Genomic DNA, 25,731 nt, shown 5'->3' with positions numbered 1-25,731 from the left:
AAACATGCCTTCGTAGGAAAATGTGTACATAATTTCAACCAATGAGATCCAATGTAAATTCCGATGCGATTCTCCTATTGGCTCAATCAGACATTCCCTCTCTTTCTTAGTACCTTTATTACTTTAAATAAGAAGGATGGATGCAATGTTGGAGAAATGTTTCCTTATTTCCTAACCTCTAACCAAGGAGCCTAAGCCTGAAGAGGACTTCACCTACGATGCCCTAACCCAGAAGGGCTAACTTTACTTAAAATACCCCAACCTTAAGCAATAAACAAACAAATGAAAAACTTCCCTCATTTATTTCATTTAAAAAAAGGGTTCTAAACAAGTTAAATTGTTGTAAAAGCGCAAAATTGTTTTTAGCTTCTGTTGCTGCGCTTCTTATGGACCAAACTAAAAACTAGATCATGGTTTAAGTCATCAAATCACCAAAAAAACATCATAAACATTCCTATAATTGTATTAGTAAATTTTTCTGCTTGCCGAATAGCTTTGTACTTATTGGTTGCGTTCATAACTTTCTCTAGCTTCGCCTTCATCTCTTCTGCTGACTATCAAGACAAGATCGGATATAACGAAGGATCTTAAGGGATAAGACAATAATTTGATAAACACATTATTGATAAATAACAAAATCACCCTTTCTGTTCGGAGTTTACTAAAGAACCCAAAGATTTCAGACAGCTAATATTATACCTACTTCAAATAGTTATTAAGCTTTGAGTAGTAGTGTAATTTACAGTCCAATGTCCCATCTCTCCAAGACTTGTTATCAGTTTTGAGGCTGTAGGTATATTTATAAGGTCAAACAGTCCTTATTTTGAAATAGACTGATAATAAAGGAGGGGGATTTATTTGTTAGTTTCTTTATTACTATAGGTCAGGTTAGGTTAGGTTATATTGGGTACTGGGGTATTCCCTCAGTTATAGACCCCGCAGGGTTATGGTCCAAAGCATTGGTTAAGCAATGAAGCATAGAAAAACTAACCCGCTTCTCTCCTTATTTAAAATTAAGGCCCTTTGTGGGAAACCGCCAAAATATCTCTTTATATCCGTCTTGGTTCCTTGATTGCACTAGTTATTGCTTCTGTTCCTTTCTCTAGGTCCTCATCAACACCATCGTCTTCTTTATCATGGTAAATTCCCTCTTTATCATCAGTGGACCATAGTTGTCAACCCTCCCCCCACCTACCATTTTATTTATCATCATTGGAGATGTACTTTAACTTATCACCCATTTTCTTATCCCTCCTCCTACATGATGATACTAGCGGCTACGCTTCCAGCATTTAGGGGCAGAGAGAAATATAGCTTGAAATCATCCCAAGACTAAAATCTACAAATATAACTATCATAGGACTTATTTAAACTTAACTCACCTAACATAAAGATCAGTTTAGTTGCTTTTGAGATCTTAAGCGTCTGACAAAAAACATACTACTTAATTATACAGTAGGATAATTCCTCTTGCTTCTTCTGTATATAAAAAGTAGGGATCTAAAGGGATAGGACAATCGATAATAAATCATCATACTCCAATTATGATTAGTAAATTAAACTGGAATCCAAAGGAATTTTCATTGGATGGTTACTTCCCAACTTATAGTGTCCAAACTCTTCAACCAAAAAAAGGAAAAATTTTCTTTAGGGGGTGTACATAAATTTATCGCTTATTAATCTATCCGCCAAGATTCTTGGTTACTATGGTTACAATAGGATAGATTTAAAAGGAGTAAAATCAGGGAGGGAGGGGATATTGGGCTGTATATTACACCCAGAGTTTTATAATAACGTTTTCTTATTCGTTGGCTAAACAACTCTAGAGACTTTTGATTGGTTGGTTCATTAAATTAAGTGTCTAAACGTTTCAAACACTAATTGCAATGTGCAGATGAGGTAATTTGAAGCATCATATTGAGAATGAACATTGATTTATGTAAATTCCCGATTCTTATTCTTTTAGATCCCTGGCAAAAATAGGCTAACTGCCCCCCCCCCCCTTCCCTTATCGTTTTCTTGAGGCACGAGAGGGGGGGGGGGGGGGGTGTGAAGCTAGGCACTGACAGAAAGAGGGTATTTACCATCATCATCTTTATTATCATCCTCTGTATCTGTGTCATCTTTATCTTTGGGCGGTTTAAAGCCAGCAATCTTGTACCAGGAGGCCATGGTCTTCTTTTTCTTTTCTATTAAATATCATCATATACCTTATTTTCTTTTTGAGTTCAGCTCCTTTGATTGCAAGACTTTTGACAGGATGTGCTAGCTGTGAATGTTGGAGTTAGGCCTAAATATGGGACAGAGCATTCCCACTAAACCTACTTTTAATGTCACACGCCTGACCTAGCAGCAGGATCTACATTTTTTTAAAAAATCAAGTTGTATTACGCAGTGTGGATGTAAGCTTAGACAATCACAGCCTCTTGACAAAAGCTACAATTAACAAATTGCCGCCCCCCCCCCCCCAATTTTTTTTGACATTTTTGTTCATTAGGTATGATATGATAGTATTTATTCCTTTAAGATAATTAGGATTATTAAAAAACTGTTCAATCTCGGGCTTGCCATCTTTATCATGACCTGGCATGATGCCTGCAGCGGCAGCCTGGTCCAATAATAGATTTATTACCCTTGATGGTCAATCAGACAAAATAATCCTTTACACTCAAAAAGGATTTTTTGCAGAATCCTTTTGAGCACTTTTGTGACATGATTTATTCCAAAATCTAACTTTATCCCTCGAAACCACAAATACGCAGCTTCCTTTTTGTTAAAAAATTAGTACACTTTCTAATTCATAAAATGGATGGATTGTTCCTCCAATGTTTTCTATTGGCTGATTTACTGAGCATGTAATTAAATATTAGGGTTGGGCCGGACATCCGGTTTGGCCGGTTATCCGGCCATTTTCAATATCCGGTCGGATACCGGATATTAAAACTATCCGGTTACAGGAAATCCGGCTGATTTTTGACGCCAGATATCCGGTTATCCGGCCGGATATCCGGTAATTTGCCGGATATCGAAGGTTGGCCATTTATCCGGCCGGAACCGGATATCCGGCATTAGAAATTAGCTGGATATCCGGTATCTGGCCAAAAAAGTATCCAGCCCAACCCTATTAAATATATTATATCATAGAATCAAATATTGGTAAAATCTGGATCCCTAATCAGCAAATCCGACCATTAAGAACACATTGTTGGAATAATCTGGCCTTGTTATAGCTTTCGGAAAATTACATCGTCGCTTATATTTACAAAATACATCATATGTGAATAAATATGTACAAAACATTTTCTGATAGAAATTCCTTTTTAATTTAGACGACACATTGTGTCTGATTGGCCATCTAGGGTAATAAATCTATTCCTGGTGGAAGGGATCTGTGTTGGGTAAACTTATTGGCTTGGGATTGGTGAGTTGTCTGCCGATTAATGTCGTCGCTTTCAGAGCTTTCATAGAAGCAATGTCGTATGTGAGTCCCCTCAGCATGGTTTTCACCATCTTTTCTTGTTCTGTTATCAAAGTTGTTTATTTTTGGTTTTCATTTAGCATATAAGGGCTCTGTATTCGAAGGGTTGCCTAAACTCACGTGGGACCTTTGTGAAGCTTTCCTAAAATAAAGAACTCAATCGGTTAAAAATATATCATAATCTAAAGCAACAAAAACAATTAATACTTGAATGATAGGATTAGTTTAGTGTATTTTTTAATGGTGAAGCTACTGTATAATTTCAAATGTCCGTCTTTACGTCTGTCTGAAACGTTAAAGAGGAAACATGATTTTCTCAGCTCCTTTTCCAGATAGACGACTCAATTTTTTAGGAATTAAATAAGTTTCCATTTTTCATATTTTTACCAAGTTTCATTAAGATTTGTCGATTACTCTAGATTGATTCATAGATTTTTAAGTTTTCATGATTTTCTCGACTCCTATTCAAGATATACGGCTGAAATTTTCAGGGATTGAAAAAGTTCAAATTCTGCATACTTCTTGTAGTAATCAGATGATATTTTAGAATTTGATGCCACGGACCAGCCAGATGTTGATACCTGGAGGGATAGGCCACTCAAGATTACTGCACTGAAAAGAAGAATGTGCAAGAACAGTGTTCTGAAGTTAAAGTGGAATACTCCTACAAAGAAGAAAACTGCTATTATAATTGTGACTTATGATCATTTACTTGGATCTGTTGCCAAATAGTTAGCAGTTATTTATGCAATTAATTAGTAGCTCAAAGTTCAAAATTTGCCTTTAAGTGAAAGGTCTTTACTGAGATTTTGAGTGGATTAAAGGCCTAATTTTATCCAAACCATTTATAATTGTAATGATTTTATACACTTGTATTTTATTAAACTTATGTAAAGCTTATATTATTTAAAATATTAATGTTGGCATTTTAATTCCAGATCCTAAATATTAAATGACCAAAAGTTAACTTGCACTATTGTAATATGCAGTTAATTTTAGGTATGTTGTTTATTTATTTTCAGAAATATCTATGAATCTGAATGTCTCATTATTAATATTCTAAAGTACAAAACTCTCTTCCTGAATGTCTCTGGGATCAAGTGAAGAAGGGGAAGCTAAGCATGTACAAGTTAAATATGAACAATGCAAGGTGCCTATGGGGAGAAGCTTGAAGTTATATTCGAGGAAGAGAGGAGAGTTGTAGAGACAGCCCTGTTAGTGACGTTTCTGATGACAATGAGGTCCAGATCATTGATATTTCTGATGACGATGAGGACGGACTCGCCACTCGGGTCTTAACGGGTTCTGCTAAGAGGCTCAGGAAACAGAGACATGAGAAGGACAGGCTGATCTTGAGAAGAGGGGTCTTGGAGGCTGAGATTAGAGCTCTGCCAGTTGTCCTGGAAGATCAGGAGAGAGCTGACTGGAAGGAAAGAGCTGCCAGAAGGCGGAAGTTTAGCATTAAGCGCTGGACGACGGATACCTGGTGGGACCATCATATTGAGGTGTTGCAACATCACTATTTTGCGCAGCTCAAGGCAGCTGAATCCCTGAAGAAGGAGCGGAAGGAGGCTGAGACGTTGTTGGAGCGTCGTATGAACATTTTGGTGTCTGGCCAGTGTAATGAGTTTTTCACCGCCAGATTTAAGAATCTGCAGGACTGTCGCGAGAATTTGCTGACGTGTACCACAGAGGAGAGGAAGGTGCTCGACTCCTTGGCTCATTACGAGTTGTTGCATGCGGAGGTCAAGACCCTGTCCTTTTGGGTTGTGTCTCTGGAGATCCGGGCCTGTCGATTGAAGGTAGCTAACTTGACCAAACAGCACCTGCACAAGACTGAACTGAGAGGCACGTATACTTGAGGCCAGGTTTGATGATCTTGGTGCTCACCCTGACCCTGACGACAGCGGATCAGATATATTTGATGTATCCTTAGATACCTCCATAGATTCCTCTGTAAATTCCGACGGGGATGCTTCTTCTGGAACCGAGTGCGAAGATGAACCCTATACATCTAGTGACAATGGTGGACTAGCTCTCGACGACAGTCCTGATATTCCCTCTACAAGCAGAGGAAGTCCTTAGGCCAAACATTCTGCCTAGGAGCAAAATGTAAGTAATTTGATCATATAATTATCATTTGTATTTATAAGCTAATTTGTCTAAATAATGATTATTGTAAAGGATCTGGAAACAAAGTTATTGTTTTTTTTTTTTTTTTTAATACCTTGAGACTATTTTTATTTAAAACTTTATTTAAATTAATACTTGTTTTTGTAGGTTTTAACCTGTAACACAAGCCAAAATAAGAAACCTAACAAAATAGTTAAATCAAGCATAATATCAATGTCAAATCTATGAACCATTTTTTTTGTGAAAGTAAGAATCTATTTTCATGCTTGTTGTTATTGAGTGAAAATATGTTTCAGAGAATATAGTGAAAAGTCAAAATGCGAGTTGATTTGGCCAAAGAAATTTTAAGGCTTCCTTGAAAGGTAAAATTTATAGACTTGCACACTTCTATCAAGTTTCACAAAGATTTGCATATTCGTTGTGGTACTAGATCGATTCCTAGATCTTCACATTATAAATTTAAAAGGTTTCGTGACCTATTTTTGTTTAGTGTTTTTTTATAACCCTGCTCAATAGTTCTTTTTTTCCAGATGTTTATCTAAAATTTTCTAGCTTCGCTACTTATGGATGTTGTCATCCTTGTTTTAATGTAAGAAAATGCTTTTCTTTATCTTAGGCCATGAACGAAAAACCTATATAAATCTGCAGATGATTAGGAACCCATTCTATAGATTTAAATTATTTGTTATGAAGTTTGGTCAACACTAGCTTAGAACTACCTATCAAATCTAAATTTTAAAAAATTTAAAGTAAAAAAATAAGGTAAGTAAGGGGGGGGGGGGGGTTAATGCAACCATTTTGTAATCAATGTATAAATGGCACTTAGAATTCGAATTTCGATCTGAAATTTTGCATGAGTAATCCTTGGTAGGTCTATTTTCCCTAAATCGAACAAAAAGTTGGAAAAATAACTTGGAAAATGCAAAATTTCAGAAATTTTCAAGAAAGAAATTCGAATTCTAAGTGCTATTTATACATTGATTACGAGATGGTTGCATTAACCCCCCTCCCCCCTCTTATAAAACTTTGGTTACAAGTGTAAATTACAGTCCAATGTCAAGGGGAGGAAGGGGACATTGGGCTGTTTATCACAATCGTCCCCATAAATTCATAATAACGTTTTCATATTCGTTGGCTCAACAGCTTTGGGGACTATATTGAATTTTGATTAGTTGGTTCATTATAGTGAGTGTTTCTACGTTTCAACTAGTATTATATTGTTTTTGTGTGTTATTATTGGGAATTTACATTTATTTGTCAACCATTGTCTTATCCCTTTAGATATCTGGATTAAATAAGAATGAAAAATAAACGCTCCTGTGTCATTCTCATCTTCATCACTCTCCGGCTCCGGAGGTCGCTCCATATCCAGCTCCTCATACATATCATCAATAATAGCTTTCAGCCCAGAAGTTGGATTGTTCTCATTCTGCTCCATCAGGTCGGATATGTTCTTGATCTTATTCAGATCAGTAATATTCAGGATACTGAATGATCAAATTTCTTTTCTATGTTGTGTAATACCTAAGGCTACGTCCCTAGAGGCCTCTACTAGAACCAATTGTGGGAAGGGGGTAAGAACTTTCAATCTTAGTTTTAAAAGGAAAGAGTATATTTTTTTATGGGGGATGGGTCTTTAGGGGGCGGTTAATCTTGGTAGGAAGGGAGGAGGAATGCCTCTCAAAATAGTGTTAAACCTACCCTGGACCTATAAGAAGCTTCACTGTATAGTCGGAGCAAGTTTTAAAAATATGATTTTCTCAGAGGCTATTTAAGTTAGAGTTTTGACTTTTGAGGTCTAAATTCCCCTAACTATATGGCATGTTTGACCATTTAATAACATTGGCAGCTAAACTGCTGCTTGGCTACTTTACCAGTCGTAGCTGCGAGTAAAACTGCGATTGTAAATATAAAAGAAAATTGCCTAAATTTCTTCTTTTTCTTAACACCATTGTGTTCTTCTGTAATTTCTGATGGTTTTGCAATTTCCTTCTTTGGTTCAGCATAATTATACATATAAAATAAACCAGGCCGACCACAGTAACATTTCTAAAATTATAAATCTTATAATAAACTTAAAAGGTTTTTCTTACCTGAAGCTAAAGATTTCGGAAATTTACTCGTCCGAATGGGTTGCAGTTTTCGCAAAAGGGTTAAATGTCTTAGGGTGGTTTTAGGCTATTTTTGTGATCTCTGCCACCCTCCCCAACAGGCTAGGTGCAGGAACAGAACGCTAACAGTGAAAGTCCTAATATTGTTATTACGATAATCCCGTAACAAGGACAATTATGTCTATAGGTAGTTAATGGTTAATACTATCTATAATACAAAGTAGAATGAGGTCTGTCCGTCCCTAAAGATCTCGGTAACCACTGACCCGATCAGATTCTGCTCTTCAAGGAATATACCTACTGGTCCTGTGGTGGTTTTAGGCTATTTTCTTGGGGGGTGGGACACCCCCCCCCAAAAAAAAACCCAGAAAAATTCCCCTTAATCTTTTTTTTTAATAGAAAGCTTTTAATAACCTCTTGGGGCAAAGCCCCTAGAGGCTAGGGTCGAAGCCGCTAGTTTAAGATAGAAAGAGATAAATAAAAAAAATTAAAAAAGAGAGACAAAAAAATAATGGATGGACAAGTGGATAAAGTGAGTTATTAACTGGATGCTCTTTAAAAAAGGGGAAAATTTTCAACAAAAAAAAACAACAGACTAGGTAGGTATAATATTATCAAGTCACAATTGAAAAAAATCACATTTCCCCAATAGCATTACGGACTGACGGACAGACTAAATTAAAAATTTACCATTTCTGGTTCATCAAACATAGTGGCCAAAGCTTGCTCTAGTGTCACTTTTTCCTCTCCTTCATTTAAATTTGATTTTCTGAACCTCAGAGAACGATCTGTTATATGTTTTTAATATTTACAAAAGGTTTAAACCTTAAGCGGTTTCCCTCCAAGTGTCTTATTGATAACAGAACCCAACCTCCTTATCTTAGTAGCCTTGGGTTTGTTTTGTCAGGTAAGGTCAGATTATATTGGGTACTGGGCAGCACCGAAGTTTAGGTTCCACAGATATAGGGCTCCCAGAAGAAAAAGAAATACCCATCCCTCCCATAAATTCAAATAATTTTGAAAATAAGGGGGTGTTGTAGTGTTTGATAGACAATTTGAAGGAAAGTCCGATTAATAATATTTTACTTTATTTATTTTTCTATAAACTTCTCATTTCAATTTGGAAATCTATCATACTCATCTTACTTAACAATTTCAGATTCGTTATTTAGACAGCTTTCCGCGGATATAAAAAGGAAAAGGGGGGGGTTTTTAATGCAACCATCTCGTAATCAATGTATAAATGGCACTTAGAATTCGAATTTCGACCTCAAATTTTGCATGAGTAATCCTTGGTAGGTCTATTTTCCCTAAATCGAACAAAAAGTTGGAAAAGTAACGGCTGGCTTGTGACATGTCTAGGGGTAGGTTTTTATGGTTGCTGAGCTCAAAAATGCTACCAAAAATAGTGGCAGCCCATCAATATGGCAGCTGGGTAACAGCTGCAGCTCAGCTGGTAGCGGCCAAGAGTAGAATGGGTAGATAGGGCTTGTGACATGTCTAGGGGTAGGTTTTTATGGGTGCTGAGCTCAAAAATGCTATCAAAAATAGTGGCAGCTCATCCATATGGCAGCTGGGTAACGGCCGCTGCTCAGCTGGGAGAAGTCAAGAGTAGAATGAGTAGATAGGGCTTTTGACGTGTCTAGGGGTAGGTTTTTAGGGGTGCTGAGCTCATAAATACTATTAAAAATAGTGGCAGCTCATCCATATGGCAGCTGGGTAACGGCCGCTGCTCAGCTGGGAGCAGCCAAGAGAAGAATGAGTACATAGCGCCTGTGAGGTGTCTAGGGATAGGTTTTATTGGGTGCTGAGCTCAAAAATACTACCAAAAATAGTGGCCGCCTATCAATATGGCAGCTGGGTAACAGCTGCAGCTCAGCTGGTAGCGGCCAAGAGTAGAATGGATAGATAGGGCTTGTGACATGTCTAGGGGTAGGTTTTTATGGGTGCTGAGCTCAAAAATGCCATCAAAAATAGTGGCGGCCCATTCACATGGCAGCTGGGTAAAAGCTACAGCTCAGCTGGGAGCGGCCAAGAGTAGAATGAGTTCATAGGGCTTGTGACGTGTTTAGGGGTAGGTTTTCATGGGTGCTGAGCTCAAAAATACTACTAAAAAAAGTGGCCGCCCATCCATATTGCAGCTGGGTAACAGCTAAGCTTAGCAGTAAGCCGTTATTTAAGACTCATTGATTATTGGGACTATTGAAGGATAACCAAATATTGAATATTTCAGTATATATACACTATTGTCATTTTATATTATTAATAACAACACCTTATCAATGTATTGATTTAGTTGTAAAACGGCTGAAATTGGCTGAGAACAGTTACCAAGAGATAAAAGTAAACAAGTAAAGACATAGCTTGTGATGTGTCAAAGAGGTGTAAGTTTTTATAGGTGCCAAGCTTATCAATACTCCCAAAAATAGAAAAGCCCATCCAAATGGCAGCATGGTAAGGGCTGCTGCTCAGCTGTAGCTGTTACCCAGCTGCCATATAGACAGGCCCGAACTTTTATTGGTAGTATTTAGAGCTCAACACCAATAAAAACCTACCCCTAGACACGTCACGTGCTATGTACTTTTGGCTATTGTTAGCTTTTCTCAGCCGTTTTTTGGTAGTTTTCAGCTCTTGAAACAGTGAAATCTAGTAATTAAAAAGAGTTATTAGTAATATATCCATGAAAAAGGTAAAATGTTAATAGGGAGAAGTTTAATTCCACTGAAATAATCAATTTTTTAAGCCTCAAAAAAACAGCTGAGCTGTGGCCATTACCCAGCTGCCATATAGAAGGGACGGCACTAATTTTTGTGCTCAGTGTCCAATAAAACCTACCCTAGACACATCAGAAGCCCTATCTACTCATCTACTTTTGGCCGCTCCCAGCTGAGCTGCAGCTGTTACCCAGCTGCCATATGGATGGGCGGCCACTATTTTTGGTAGTATTTTTGAGCTAAGCAACCATAAAAGCCTACCCCTAGACACGTGACAAGCCCCATCTACTCCTTCTACTATTGGCCGCTCCAAGGTGAGCTGCAGCCGTTACCCAGCTGCCATATGGATGGGCGGCCACTATTTTTGGTAGTAGTATTGAGCTCAGCACCCATAAAAACCTACCCCTTGACACGTCACAAGCCCTATCTACTCATTCTAATCTTGTCCGCTACCAGCTGAGCTGCAGCTGTTACCCAGCTGCCATATGGATGGGCTGCCACTACTTTTGGTAGCATTTTTGAGTTTAGCACCCCTAAAAACCTACCCCTAGACATGTCACAAGCCCTATGTACTCATTCTACTCTTGGCCGCTCCAAGGTGAGCTGCAGCTGTTACCCAGCTGCCATATGGATGGGCGGCCACTATTTTTGGTAGTATTTTTGAGCTTAGCACCCCTAAAAACCTACCCCTAGACACGTCACAAGCCCTATCTACACATTCAACTCTTGGCAGCTCCCAGCTCAGCAGCGGCCGTTACCCAGCTGCCATATGATTGAGCTGCCACTATTTTTGGTAGTATTTTTGAACTCAGCACCCATAAAAACCTACCATTAGACACGTTACAAGCCCCATCTAGCTCAGCAGCGGCCGTTACCCAGCTGCCATATGATTGAGCTGCCACTATTTTTGGTAGTATTTTTGAACTCAGCACCCATAAAAACCTACCATTAGACACGTTACAAGCCCTATCTACTCATTCTACTCTTGGCCGCTACCAGCTGAGCTGCAGCTGTTACCCAGCTGCCATATGGATGGGCTGCCACTATTTTAGGTAGCATTTTTGAGCTCAGCAACCATAAAAACCTACCCCTAGACATGTCACATGCCCTATCAACTCTTCATACTCTTGTATTTTTTTCTTGTACCTCCTTTTTTTGTCTTTATTATAACATTTTTGTAATAGTTATTTAACCCTTTAAACAGATGATTTTCAACAACCACCCAAATTTTGACCATTTTGACCGCCTGTATTGTTATCAAACTAATTTTCCCCCAAAAAACTCATTCTATTCTTGACAATGCACGAAGATACTGCTAAATTTTATGTGAAAAAATGTATATAAATAACCATGTAAGTTGTTTTATTTTATAGAATTTTTTTTTATTACATATTTTAAATTTACATAGTCCTGTTGTTACTACGCTTTTTGTTGATATAATTGTCCTTGTTTCTTTAAATTTTGACCATTTTGCTAAAATGATTTGTTATGTTATTGTGTATATAACCATTTCTTATACTTTTTTGTGAAAAAAATTTAATATTTTTTTAGACCCTGATGATGTTTATGCCAATAAACGAAAAATTTCGGTGCCTGATGTGTTGATTTTTTGCCTTGTTGGGGAATAGAATAGTTGGTGCGCGTCCTTTTTATGAATATACTGCTTTGAACCTGTCGCGTTCCTGTGAATCACCGCTGTGATCCTATTCCAAGCTCCCTGACTGCTGTAGCTTTAGTGTCGCCTTTACAATGCCAGCCACCCAACCTAATCCTCCAGGTGACCAACCTTTGCAGACCACCATGTCTCAGCCACAGCAACCCCCCTCCCATCATACCAACAACATAAACAAGGATTTTGAACAATTTTGGTCATATTCAGACAACAACTTAAAGAAAAAGTTTCACAAAACTACCGATCAGTTAAAATCTTTTGCCAGAAATAAATGTCTAATCACGTTTTTAAAAGATTGCATTTGTAAAAAAGTTGTACCAAAAACCTTTATCATAAAATATGATATTAACCCAAATTTTTCTGAAAGTAGCCGTAACAAATTCAATAATCAATTGAAAAATCTGCAAATTGAAAATCTTAAAATATGCATCAAAGAATTGCAAAGTAAAGAGCCAGAATTATTTCAAACTTTCTTAAGATTAAAAAATGACTTATTATTACATTTAATAAATTCGGAAATTCAAACTATTACCAAAGAATTTGATATAAGATTAAACAAATATATTCAGAGTAAACACATAAATATAAAAATAAGTTGTTGAGGTTACAAATTAATAAGCCAGTGAGAGCCAACACAGTGAGAGAGAGAGATGCCCAGAGAACAGAGCCGAGTAGAAAGTCACGCAGGTTTATTAAACGTAACAAATATAGACGTAAACTTAAACAGCTAAGTCGCAAACCAGTGCAAAATCTTGTGATTAATTACAGCTCTAATATTTTAACCAATGATCAAATTAATTTAATGAACAAACATACGTCATTTGTTCCATTGCCAGATAAAGTTAATTTAACTCAATTGTCTTATGATTTTAAACGGTTTTCACGTAGTATGAGATGGAAAGAGAAAAATGCAGATGTAGATTTAACAGCATGTCCTGAGAAAATATTCAATGTTAAAAAATTCGGTTTGCCTTCTAATGCCCCCTCTGCGCCCCTTGGAAATTTTTTATATGGAGTAGAAAGTGATTTATCTATTCTAAAAAGTAAAAAAGTCTATTCTAACTTAAAAGAAAGTGAAAAACAAGCCCTCCAATCTCTAGTTGCTGAGCAAAAAGAGGGTAATATCGTGATTCAAAAGGCGGATAAGGGAGGGGCATTGGCCATTATGGATCGCAATGATTACATAAATAAAGTAGAATCGGAACATTTAAATTCTAAAATTACCACTCAAGATGGTACCTGCCTACCAGTCTATCGACGTATTGATCCGAGCATGGTTAAAGTACACTATTGTAAAATTAAAGAAACTGTTGAACAAGCAGAAAATAGGGGATTAATAAACAATGAGTTAGCCGCGCAACTTTTGCCGGACCAACCATCTGAGGCACGCGCGTACGCGATGCCTAAAGCACATAAACCTGTTGCTGATGGAGAAAAACTACCCCCAACACGCCTAGTTATTAGTGGGTGTGCATCCAATACAGAGAATATTTCCCACTTTGTAAATCATTATTCTAAACATATTCCAGAGCAAACTGATTCTTTTATTCAAGACACACCTGATCTTTTAAGGTTTCTGGAGGAAGCAAATAAAGGCCCAGATATTCCAAGCAATGCAATTTTAGTCTCAATTGATGTAGTAGGACTCTATCCTAACATCCCTCAAGATGAGGGAATAGATGCTTTTAGAGAAGCCATGCATGAACCTAAATATGGCCAATCAAGTATGTGTATAAATTTTATAATAACACTTTTGCAATATGTGTTACAATTTAACAGCTTCATTTTTAATGAAAAATTTTACCTTCAAGAGTGGGGTACCAGTATAGGTACAAAAGTAGCCCCAACTTATGCAAATATTTTTATGAATAAACTAGAAACCGAAATGCTTAAAAAGTTTAAAGGAACGCTTCCGGCCTTTTGGAAACGTTATATTGATGATATTATATGTCTATTTGTTGGAAATGAAAATGATTTGTTAAAATTTTTGACTTTTATTAGTTCTTATCATCCTACTATTAAATTTACATGTGAATATAGATTAAATGATGTTATCGTTAAAACCAAATGGAAAAATGGCAACCTTGATGTTAATAGATTACCAATTGGAAATGTAAGACCTAGGTCAATTGATTTTCTTGATTGTACAATTTGGATTAATGATCTTTGTAAATTTGAATTTGATTTATTTACAAAAGATACAGACAGAATAACTTATTTAATGCCTCAAAGTTGTCACCCCAGTTTTATTTGTCGCAATATACCTTACTCTTTAGCATACAGATTAAAAAGAATTTGTACTTCAAATGAAAATTTTCTGTTAAGATTAAATGAACTCAAAATAAATTTATTAAGCCGTGGTTACAATGCCAAAATTATTGTAAATGCCTTTGACAAACTCAAAAATATTCCACGCAGTAAAACTTTAGAAAAAGTAATTCATCCAAAACAAAATAATAGAGTAATGTTTTCTTTAACTTATGACCCAAGAATTATAAATGTAAATGATAGTATAAAAAAGCACTATGTTATTGCAAATAAGGATCCCAGTTTTAAAATATCTTTTCCGAAAATGCCCATGGTTGGGTACAAAAGAGCACGCAATTTAGGCGATCACTTGATCCGTGCTAAATTGTATCCCATCCATAGGTATGAAATGAGAAATAGAAATGGTTTCTTTAAATGTAGTAAACGAGATATTGGTTGTGATTTGTGTAACCATAGTCAAAACATAACAGAACATGTTGCTAGTCATTCAAAAAAGAAATATCCTATAAAATCTAAAATTAAATGCTCGGATAGTTATATTATTTATTCAATTCAATGTAAAAAATGTGATATGCAATATGTAGGCCAAACTACGACACCTGTGTGTAGACGCTTTAACAGCCACTCATGGGATATCATAAATAAAAAGAATGAGAAACCTGTACCAAAGCATTTTAACAGTAGAAACCACTCTCATTCAGATATGATTTTTACACCTTTTGAAAAATTAAATAAAAAAAGATAAAACTTTATTAGATGTTCGTGAAAAATATTGGATTTTAGAAAAAAATACTGTAATCTTTGGATTAAACAGAAATTATTAATTGCCAGTTGCAACCTTAAATTTTTTTCTTGTACCTCCTTTTTTTGTCTTTATTATAACATTTTTGTAATAGTTATTTAACCCTTTAAACAGATGATTTTCAACAACCACCCAAATTTTGACCATTTTGACCGCCTGTATTGTTATCAAACTAATTTTCCCCCAAAAAACTCATTCTATTCTTGACAATGCACGAAGATACTGCTAAATTTTATGTGAAAAAATGTATATAAATAACCATGTAAGTTGTTTTATTTTATAGAATTTTTTTTTATTACATATTTTAAATTTACATAGTCCTGTTGTTACTACGCTTTTTGTTGATATAATTGTCCTTGTTTCTTTAAATTTTGACCATTTTGCTAAAATGATTTGTTATGTTATTGTGTATATAACCATTTCTTATACTTTTTTTTGAAAAAAATTTAATATTTTTTTAGACCCTGATGATGTTTATGCCAATAAACGAAAAATTTCGGTGCCTGATGTGTTGATTTTTTGCCTTGTTGGGTAATAGAATAGTTGGTGCGCGTCCTTTTTATGAATATACTTCATACTCTTGGCAGCTCCCAGCCGTTTTCAGCCGGTTCTAGCCGTTTAGCAGCTGGTACTAGAAATTTAAAAAATGGTTATTGCTATCATTTAACATGAATTAAACCAAAAATCTGTTTTTAAAAGTTGATTCCTACGTAATTAATGATGAATTTGCCCTGAAAATAGGCAAAAAACGGCTAAACGGCTGAGCCGCCAGCTGCCAGCCGTTACTTTTCCAACTTTTTGTTCGATTTAGGGAAAATAGACCTACCAAGGATTACTCATGCAAAATTTGAGATCGAAATTCGAATTCTAAGTGCCATTTATACATTGATTACGAGATGGTTGCATTAAAACCCCCCCCCTTATTAAAATGAGTTTTGATAGCCTCGAGGGACCGAAGGCCCGGGCTAACAAAACTGGTATTAATTTTATGATTTTTATTTTAATATTCGTGGAATATACTAGAAAGTATGTTCTTTTGTAAATATGCCTGAAATCCAGTAGAGTAACCAGTCACCATTTAATCTTGGAACATTTAAATTTGTGATCTGCAGACTTTTACAAATACCCAGAACAGGTCTAAACAGAGTTAAAAGTACATTATAAATTAATCATAAGAATTTGAAAATAGTGGGTAAAATTAGTATATAATTATGTTTGTTAGAACCGAAAGATCTCACTAACCGCTGTACCGATATGGGACTTGTTTATAATGTAGCTTCTTATTGGTTCTGGGAAGGTTTATAACTAATTATGGGGAGGATACCACAATTCCCCCAACGGAAATAACCCGACCCTTGGAAATATTTTTTTTTAATTCATTAAAAATGAAAATGAATATCAAGCGTAGGTATAAAACACCTAGTTTTAGGGGATGCCCATATTAATTCTTATGCCCATCCTATACTCACCTTCTAACGTCTAAATCAAATTGTCTGTAGGTTTTCACTTTGTCTTCAAAAGAGAGGGTTAACAAGCAATGTATTAGGATTTCTAGAAATATTGGAGCTTATGTTTTTAATTAACTAACTTTAAGTTAAAAACTTTGGGTACTTTACAAATGGGGTAATTTTGTTTCCATCATTGGGATGTACACCAATTTATTGTATATTATCTTATCCCTTGAGAAAGCTCATAAAGGTTTAATTCATAACTTTGGGTTCTTTTATCAAAAAAGTGTCCAAAATTCCAACCAATGATTTTTATTTTAAATGGGATAATTTTGTTTAGGTACTTTCATCAAAAAAGTGTACAAAAATTTCAACCAATGATTCTAATTTTAAATGGGGTATTATTGTTTACATCATTGGGAAGTACATTAATTTATTGTATATTATCTTATCCCTTAACTTTTTTCAAACTTTTTGTGCTAAAAATAAAACATAAGCTTTCCTTTTAAATAAGTAAGAAAGACGCCGTATATTCCAAATTTACCCATGAAAGCCTCCTAGGTATAAATAATAGATAATTCATCTTCAGATACCATTCCAACAGCTTAGTTATCCTATAATTCAAAATGTCAAGTCTCAAAACGCTTTGTTTAGGAGAAAACTTGATTTTCTTAGCTGCTATTTAAGGTAGACGGCGGATTTTTTAGGTTTAGATTCAGCAAATCATTAGGTATAAGATATATGTGTTTTCCCAGCAGATAAAACGCTAAAATATTGTGAAGATATTAACACGACCACTAGGCATCTATACTCCACAACTCATAACTTAATTATTCCTGCCACTTGCTTAGCTACATTTGAGTTATTCTAAAAATAGCAGACAAATATGTCCACAAGTAGGGCAGCAATAACAACAGAATAGCAATTTTTTTATGAATCAGTTTATTGGATAAAAAGATAGGAACATGTAACCTATTCAATTCATTCATTTTATCTTTTTGTAATATTTTCTTTTTCGTCTGTGTTCATTTAGTAGGTATTAAAACATATTCTTTGACCGTCAGACACACGAATATATCATAAGTATAGAGTAGCTGCACTTCCAAATATGATAGATTTTAAAATCTATCGCATTTAAGATGAACTATTCCTGAAATAATGATTCTTTGTAGGTGTTACATTTCTGATTACTTAGATTTGAGGACAGTAGAGTTTTGTACACTTTAAACAGTTTCCTAATAGTATCACTTCATAAAGTTGTTATCTTCTTACAGGTAGAAGCCAATCTTTTATATTACGGATGACAACATCCGTAAGTAAAAAATTATGAATAAGCAAAAAGGCATGGTACAGTCATCTATCTTTAAATCACAGCCATGATCATTATCAACAGTTGAAGCTACTTTCCTTAAGTCAATATCATGAGGCTATTTTGTCCTAGAGGCTATTTTGTTCAAGATCCTAATTTACCCATAGCGTTGCAGATGGCGGACGGACAGAAAAAAATTAATGATATAGTAGCTTCGACACTAACAACCATCCAAAAGGAGGTTAGTAACAGCATGATGAAGTGCCTAGGATTATGCGATAGATATCTACAAAATGTATAATAAAATCCAGCTTCGTTTATTATGCTTCGCAAGTATGGCAAAACTGCCATATCTTCCATACTGTCAATTTATGTAAAGATTATTAAAACATTCATAATCATAATTTAAAAACTATTTGGTAGAAAATAATAGTTTTTGCTAATCTGGTGGGTTTATAAAAAAAAACAGTGCTTTCCTTCAAATAACCAAAAGAGCACTGGAACCCTTGTGTAGCGTATCTCTGCCGTTTGGTATCTTTTTAAAAAGATAGATGGGGGCTTCGTCTCGAGTGGGTGGCGAAGCCTCTGTAACAATCAGTAGCGAACGCGGCCTTAGCTTAGAAGGTTGGTAAGGTTTAATCCCAGCTATACACAGCTTGCAGCACACTAATCACAAGATAGACGGTCGAAGTGCCCAACAGGGGTCTTTCAGTGAAATCCAGTAATTAATTTGGAACAAGGATTTGTTCCCCACAAAATAAACAATGAACCGTTTATTAGGAATATCTGTATAAGGGGGGAGGAAATTTTGTGTACTCTGTACACAAAATTACCTATCTTAGGTACCTAACTTGATCTGTATAAAAAAAAGCACGACGATAAACTCCCCCTCTTTCCACCACCATAACTTATTTTAAAATTTTAAAATGCAGTAAGTAGGTACCTCCTTCACCATCCTGACCGTTTGAATTTACTTGCATTAAAATCTTTTTAATAATCTTTCCTTAATATTTTTTCATCTGTATCACAGTTTGTTTTCTCAAGCATGCAAAAGTTTCTAAAAAAAAAATTCAATTGATTAGGTACCTTTATACCTAGTAAACAAATACCTAGGCAACTTTTTTATTATTTTCAGAAAGAAAAAACTATTTTTTAATACTAATAGCTATAATGTTTATTTAGTGGTACTAAGTGCATTTAGAGCAATCCCCCCCCCCCCCCCTTCGTAAGTAAAGGGGTGTAGTTTTTCCTATGTTTGTTTATTATATTAGGTAAAATCAGGTTAAGTTATATTAGCTAAAGCTTACACCCGCAGGGTTAGGGCAACCCGCAGAAGTTAGGCAGAGAAAAAATAAACTACCCCTATCCTTATTTTCAATTTATTTCCAAAATAAAGAGGGGGAGGGGTCATCAGTACTCGACAGGCACTTTGTGTGAGGGCACCAATAATACTACTAGAGATTCCTACCCGATCCCCTGATCTGCGGCCTTCTGACATTCAGGGTCGTCTATTGATTTGAGAATGTAGATGCAGGACCAGAGATGATTCAAAGATACTTTATCACTCCACATCGACATACCTATAACATACAAGTATTCTAAACTAAATTTTGAAAATAAAAAAGATACCTTCCCTGGACCTATATTAAGATTTATTGTAATATAAAGGAGAACCATATCTGCTAAGTGGTTGGAGAGATTTCTCTAGATACAGAAAAAAATACAGGTAGCGTATCAGGAAAAAGCTAAAACATTTCAATATAAAACGAACAGGTAGATAGATATATACTGCCAATAAATTACTTTGTATGATATTTTCTAAGGAGATAATTTTAATTAAGACCTCTATGTCATACATATATGAAAAATGAAGTCAGTTATTATATAACTATAGTACTCTGTCAGACTAATATATTCTGTAAATTTTCTGAGTAGCTAGGTACAATACTACCTAAGCTTTATAATTCTTAGGTAATAATTAAGATGTATAAAAAAAATCACCTTCATGAAAACATCTACAAATGAACTGATTGGTTACACAGAGTCGTGCACTTTTACACCGTCTGCTTGTCATTACTGTATAAAAATAACATTTCACTTTTGAATTATCAGGGGCTCTGTATTCGAAGGGGAAGAGAGCGTAAATATACAATCTCAGGCTGAAACCTTCCCAAGACTTTATTTTAAAAATGACATAACCTAAAACATGCTCTTCAATGTGTTTAGTGAGATGTTACCAAAAACTATCAAAAAGAGTAAGGTTATTTTCCTGTAATTTGTTTCTCCATTGACAAACCAAGCTTATAAAAATTAATAATCTTTTTGACATCAGGCGATGCTTTTTTGCCATTGGCTTTTTTCTCCTTGGGAGCCATTTTTAATATCAATTTAATTTTGATGTTTTACAAATTTAAGTTAACAGCATTTTACGATCTGAAAACATATCTAAAAAATAAAGGAAAAAATAATGATATTCGAATGATTCTTACATTGTAACAAAAAAGCAATCGTCATCAAAATGCAAACATCCACAATTGAACTGAAAAACATGTGTGGTAGAGCTTTTGACACATTTATAAAGTAAACAATAAAAAGGAGATAAGGTTTTCATGCAACAAGGATGACAACATCAATATGTAGCAAATAAAATATGAATTGACAAACGATGCAAACGAAGTTATAATTCAAACATAAATCTTAAGAATATAAAAAATAAATAAAAATTTTATAATGTTTTGATTTTTTAATTAATAGGTATCATGGGGTATTAGACCAACGGGCCATACTGAATTCTCAATGTCATATAAATTAGAAATCTTCAACCCAAAATAGGGTATATCTAAATATATATATCTTTAACAACGTTTCCCACAAAACGTAGCTAGCTGACTAACGGACATACAAAATTAATGATAGAGTAGCTTCTCTATATACAAGTAATACGAGAGATAAGGCCCAAAAAGGAAGTAAAATGATAAGAAAAATTTAAAACGCACATTAAAAAGACTGCATTTTTAACTAAATGCAAATGACATTTATTTTTTACATATTATATATCATTAGATTCTATGTCATAACATTATTTTGCCAAATTTTACTAAAATAATGTATAATAGTTAAAATATTACGTAATATTTTTGAAAAAATTATATTATTCATTTGTTTACATTGCGAATGTGTGTGGTTGATTGATTGATTGCTGTGTGCGAATACCGCGTAATTTTTTATAGCTCTAATAAGGATTTTTGACCCTTGAAATAAATATCAAAGAATATTCAGAATAAGACAATGAACGATAAATTTGTATACATCCCATATGATGATGAACAAAATTACCCCTTCTGTTGATTTAAAATACACTTAAAGTAACCAGTATTTGAGCTAACAAATAAAATAAAGCGTTTATAAAACGTTTGTTCAGTTCATTGTTTCTCGCATCGTATTATAGACAACTTTCCGCGGATATTAAAATGAAAAATTATAAGATTATATCCAGTTATGTTATCCCCGATGGGCCGAAGTTTCCAGTTTGGCTGAGAACCGGTCCAAATTCCGCGGATATTAATCGGATTGGAATAAAATGGAAAATAAATTACACATCTGGGGGCGAGGCTACTGTCCATCGTGATTGTGGGTACTAAAAAAGGAATTTTTTTAAACATCAGGTGCTAATCAGTTATGGGAATCGTCTAAAGAGATCACATATGACAATTAAATTTACCAGACGTTAAAATTGAGTTTTCCCATTAGAAAAAATATGTTATGCTCCTTTTGGTTGAAGGATTATCCTTAAAAGTAAGCACAGTTCTTATATGGCAGTAACGGATGGAAAAAGAAATCTTTAAAAATCGTATATTTTCATAGTCATAGGCATTACCCTTCTCAAAACATTTGAAACCTCTCCAAACCAAAAAGATTCTTCTTTTTAATGAAGCTCTACTTAGGGACCTGGGTGGTTTTATAGTGTTTTATTACTTTTTAGATACATGCTTTAGTTGGTATTACCCCATTAATCATACTTTATCTTGTGGGAGGATAAGTTAATTCCATTGAGGAAAATTGACCCTTAATTAAAATACTTTACCCCCTGAATTATTTTCCCTTTCTTTCAAAAACTAAAATTGAATAGTGGAGAGTAGAGTACCATCTCCCCTTGCATCTAAAGGCCCCCAGGTAGCGGGAAAAAGTGTCTCAAAAATAGCCATGTAACGTCATAAAAATGAGGGAGAGGAAAGGAGAATTGGGAAAGAAAACCCCTGAAAAAGAGATGGATATTGATAACCCCTCATTTTTATGACGTCACATGGCTAATTTTTTAGACACTTTGTCCCGCTATCCCCCTGTGACTTAGCCGCCAGTATATCCTATAACATAAAGTACTAAACATTTTTGTTTGCGATCTCGCTAACCACTGAACCGATACGGTTCTCCTTTAGAGGAAAGCTTCGTATAGGCCCTGAAATGGTTTTAGGCTATTTTATCTTTATAAATAAGTCTGGATATGGTTTTAAGTTATTTTTCTGCCCTTTATCCCAATTCAAATATAGAGCCCCTAGATGCTAGGGGCGCAACCGCTATTATAATAATAAAGTAGCTTCACAACAAAAATTAAATACACTCTCACACTGAGAAAAGTTTATAACGAAACCAATAAATAGAAAATCCCTCTTTTCTCTCTTGTTATTTTTGTTTTTATATTGATGGGCTCGCAATAAAGTGTTGGCCAATAGACATAGTAAATATTTAGATAGCAAATAATTTTCATGAAAGAAAAATAGGTGTTTTCCCTAAAGTGATAGCAAGCACACACTGTCATGAAATGAAATTACTTAGGATGGGTGTTGTTTTTTCTTTATACCTAAACCCTGTTAAGTACCTAACCCTGTGAGACCTATATTTTAACTAAGTGAGGCTACCCTTTTGGAAATTAATTACTATATTTTTAAGGGAAGCTTATTATTTTTCACAGTTTTTCACGGTAAAAGTAGGCTAACCATTCCAAAAGAAATGCCACCCCCCCCCCCCCCCCCTCCAACAAAAAATGCATTAAAACTTTTATATTTAAACTTTAAACGAATTTTGTTTGATAACCTTCCAATCACCACCCTCCCCCCCCCCCTTAGATAGATTTTTTATTGGAAGCAAGGGACTGGTGGCAATTGAGGATATTTGTTAAAGAACAATTTGTATTCTTCTTTATATCAATTTACTACCTCTATTGGTTGAGAATATATTTAGAGTATTTCTTAAGGTTTTCATATTGGATATATATATTATATATTCTTTATATTGGATACTACACTAGTCTTAAACAACTTGTTGATTCATTCACTTGTGCTCCTACAATATATAGAGTAGCTAGTATTCTTCTGTATATCTATTTACTACCTCTATTGGTTGAGAATATATTTAGAGTATTTCTTAAGGATTTCATAGTGGATATATATATTATATATTCTTTATATTGGATACTACACTAGTCTTAAACAACTTGTTGATTCATTCACTTGTGCTCCTACAATATATAGAGTAGCTAGTATTTTTCTGTATATCTATTTACTACCTCTATTGGTTGAGAATATATTTAGAGTGTTTCTTAAGGATTTGATAGTGGATATATATTATATACATTCTTTATATTGGATATTACACTAGTCTCATACAACTTGTTGATTCATTCACTTGTGCGCTTACAATATAGAGTAAATATGTTGCAATAGTCCTACTGATTTTAAACCTTGCAGTTTTATTCCCATAATAGTAACATACAATTTAGAAAGCGTAGCAACTCTATAATACCCACCCGAAAATCCGTAGGTCTATTTTAAGCATACTGATTTTCAAAACTTTTTGTTTCAAATATTTCATATGATGTAGTGATATAATTCATCTGATTTATTGAGTAATGATTTATATATTTATTACTTAGACATTATAAATTATAAGCGAATAATCTCTATAATCAAGTATTAAAATGTAAGTAAGTCCGTAAAAGGCATCTTGTATTCAAGTAATTTTGGGACATAGAATTTTATCTAAACTTCTAAATATTGTTAAACATTTTACTTTTAATGTTCGTTTGTCTGTCTGGTTTGTTTAGCTACCGTTAAGTATATCTGTTGTTTATTTATGTATATTCCAAATAGGGATTTTAATTGTCAAGTGATTAATTTATAATAAGTATGATGTATAACCCAGACAACTTGTTGCGGGAACTTTTTTCTTTGTTTCCTGCTCTTTTGTATCGACTTGGCTGTGTTTATAATTTCGACGCTTTGGGCTTATATTTAAAGACCCAATTGAAAGTCGGCGCAGGGATAGAGTTACATATAGCTCAAGCCCCCCTCTATTCTTTTACTTTAATAATTACTAGCGGCTGCGCCCCTAGCATCCAGGGACTCTCTTCGAATGGATATGGAAAATCCGAAAAATAGCCTAAAACCATCTCAGGACTTCTAAGAAGCCTAACTAAAGGACAACAATATCTGTTTAGCGGTTAGCGAGATCCTTCGCCAAAAACAAAAAAAGCTTACTACTTTATATAATAGGACACAAAATGTGATTGAATATTTAAAATTTGAATTAAAGTGTTTTAGATTTTAAAAAAGTGTTTGATAGGTTGCTAAAATTATTGCGATATTATTTTATGCTCAGCTTTTATGGATGTTATCATCCTTTGTAAAAGCGAAGCTTTTCTGTAATTAGGGTCGGTCCGTCCGTACGTCCGTCCGAGACAGATAGCTTTTTTTGTTAATTTAGGCATGTTATAATTGTCCTATCGATTTTAAACTTTGCATGGTGATTCCTGTAGTAGTAAGGTACGATTTAGAAAGCGTAGCAACTCTATAATCATTACCAGAATGTCCGTACGTCCATTTTAAACATGTTGATTTTTTACTTTTTTAACAACAAATTTTTATGTGATCTAATTATTCGTGACAACAAAGTACAATATTAAAAGCAAAGCTACTCTATAATCAAGTCCTAAAATGTAAGTATATCCATAAACATTATCCTGTATCAAAAAGTTTTTCAACAAATTTATTCACAATTTTGCTTTGTCTCTTATTCATTTATATTCTACTTTATTCAGTTCTGAGTCTGACACTATACAGGTGTTAATGTCCATTTGTCCTATCGTTTCAGAGCTTCGCTTTTATGGATGTTGTCATCCTTGTAATTTTTTTAATGACTTGGCTAATAATCTAATTAGTCAATTACTACTATAATCTTAGATATAACATATTGTATTGGAAATGGTTTTGTTTTAGAAAAGATGAAAATCGTTTCTGACATTTTAATGGTACTTTTTGTATACTGTTCGAGGTTTGAGTAATAATGTAAAGACGGCCTTTTTTTTTGTCTCCGGTGCCTCTGGCGTCAGAGGTATGGGTAAAATGAATCGCAGCATTTTGTTCTAGCCTGAATTTTTATTTAGTTCTTAAAAATTAAACAAGGCCAATCGGTCATAACGCCAATTGATTTTTCCAGTATGAATAATTATTTAATATCTTATTTATAATGTTTTAAATGTACTAATTCTGTATATTTTTGCAGGTTTATTAACCGCTTTTATGAGTTTAATAAAACTTGACAATCACCTTCTTTGTCATTCATCCCATTCCTGGCCAAGGCTTCTATAACTGGACGTATGATACGTCATAATTGAAAAATCGTTCTTGTCTGGATTGAGACCGTAACACATATATTTAAAACTTAAAGCTTCTAGGGGCCTAGCCGCTTTATAGTATAAAACCCTTGACTAGAAAATATAAGATATTTGGAGTCTTTCAGAG

At 34.6% G+C, this 25,731-nt stretch overlaps 1 protein-coding gene and 1 long non-coding RNA gene across 3 annotated transcripts in view; one reads left to right on the top strand and one right to left on the bottom strand.

Annotated features, from left to right (window-relative positions):
* LOC145306504 (uncharacterized) overlaps positions 1-25,731 on the bottom strand; it is a 354,771-nt gene that overhangs the window by 25,949 nt on the left and 303,091 nt on the right. The window contains exons 2-18 of one of the 2 annotated variants that reach the window (XM_080148639.1): positions 20,210-20,370; positions 19,937-20,016; positions 19,404-19,515; positions 18,941-18,992; positions 18,201-18,298; positions 17,779-17,861; positions 17,131-17,185; positions 16,648-16,731; positions 16,227-16,315; positions 8,413-8,510; positions 7,536-7,660; positions 6,933-7,098; positions 3,381-3,525; positions 2,523-2,613; positions 2,085-2,191; positions 1,070-1,129; positions 149-556 (exon numbers count right to left, since the gene is read on the bottom strand). The exons of the other annotated variant lie outside the window; for it this stretch is intronic. Of the exons in view, the coding sequence (XP_080004765.1) occupies positions 429-556; positions 1,070-1,129; positions 2,085-2,191; positions 2,523-2,613; positions 3,381-3,525; positions 6,933-7,098; positions 7,536-7,660; positions 8,413-8,510; positions 16,227-16,315; positions 16,648-16,731; positions 17,131-17,185; positions 17,779-17,861; positions 18,201-18,298; positions 18,941-18,992; positions 19,404-19,515; positions 19,937-20,016; positions 20,210-20,310 (1,674 nt within the window). The 5' untranslated portion in view covers positions 20,311-20,370 and the 3' untranslated portion in view covers positions 149-428. Of the gene's footprint in view, positions 1-148; positions 557-1,069; positions 1,130-2,084; positions 2,192-2,522; positions 2,614-3,380; positions 3,526-6,932; positions 7,099-7,535; positions 7,661-8,412; positions 8,511-16,226; positions 16,316-16,647; positions 16,732-17,130; positions 17,186-17,778; positions 17,862-18,200; positions 18,299-18,940; positions 18,993-19,403; positions 19,516-19,936; positions 20,017-20,209; positions 20,371-25,731 lie in introns of those variants that run through there. 2 annotated transcript variants of the gene reach the window in all.
* Positions 11,614-12,028, top strand: LOC145305795 (uncharacterized). The gene is made up of 2 exons (XR_013874711.1): positions 11,614-11,788; positions 11,988-12,028. It is a non-coding gene; the product is annotated as an uncharacterized LOC145305795 (long non-coding RNA).

Source organism: Acartia tonsa, chromosome 14 (assembly GCF_053477335.1).
Source record: "Acartia tonsa isolate MP-2025a chromosome 14, ASM5347733v1, whole genome shotgun sequence".
Classification (NCBI taxonomy): Eukaryota; Metazoa; Arthropoda; class Copepoda; order Calanoida; family Acartiidae; genus Acartia; species Acartia tonsa.
This window is presented reverse-complemented; position numbering and strand designations above follow the sequence as displayed.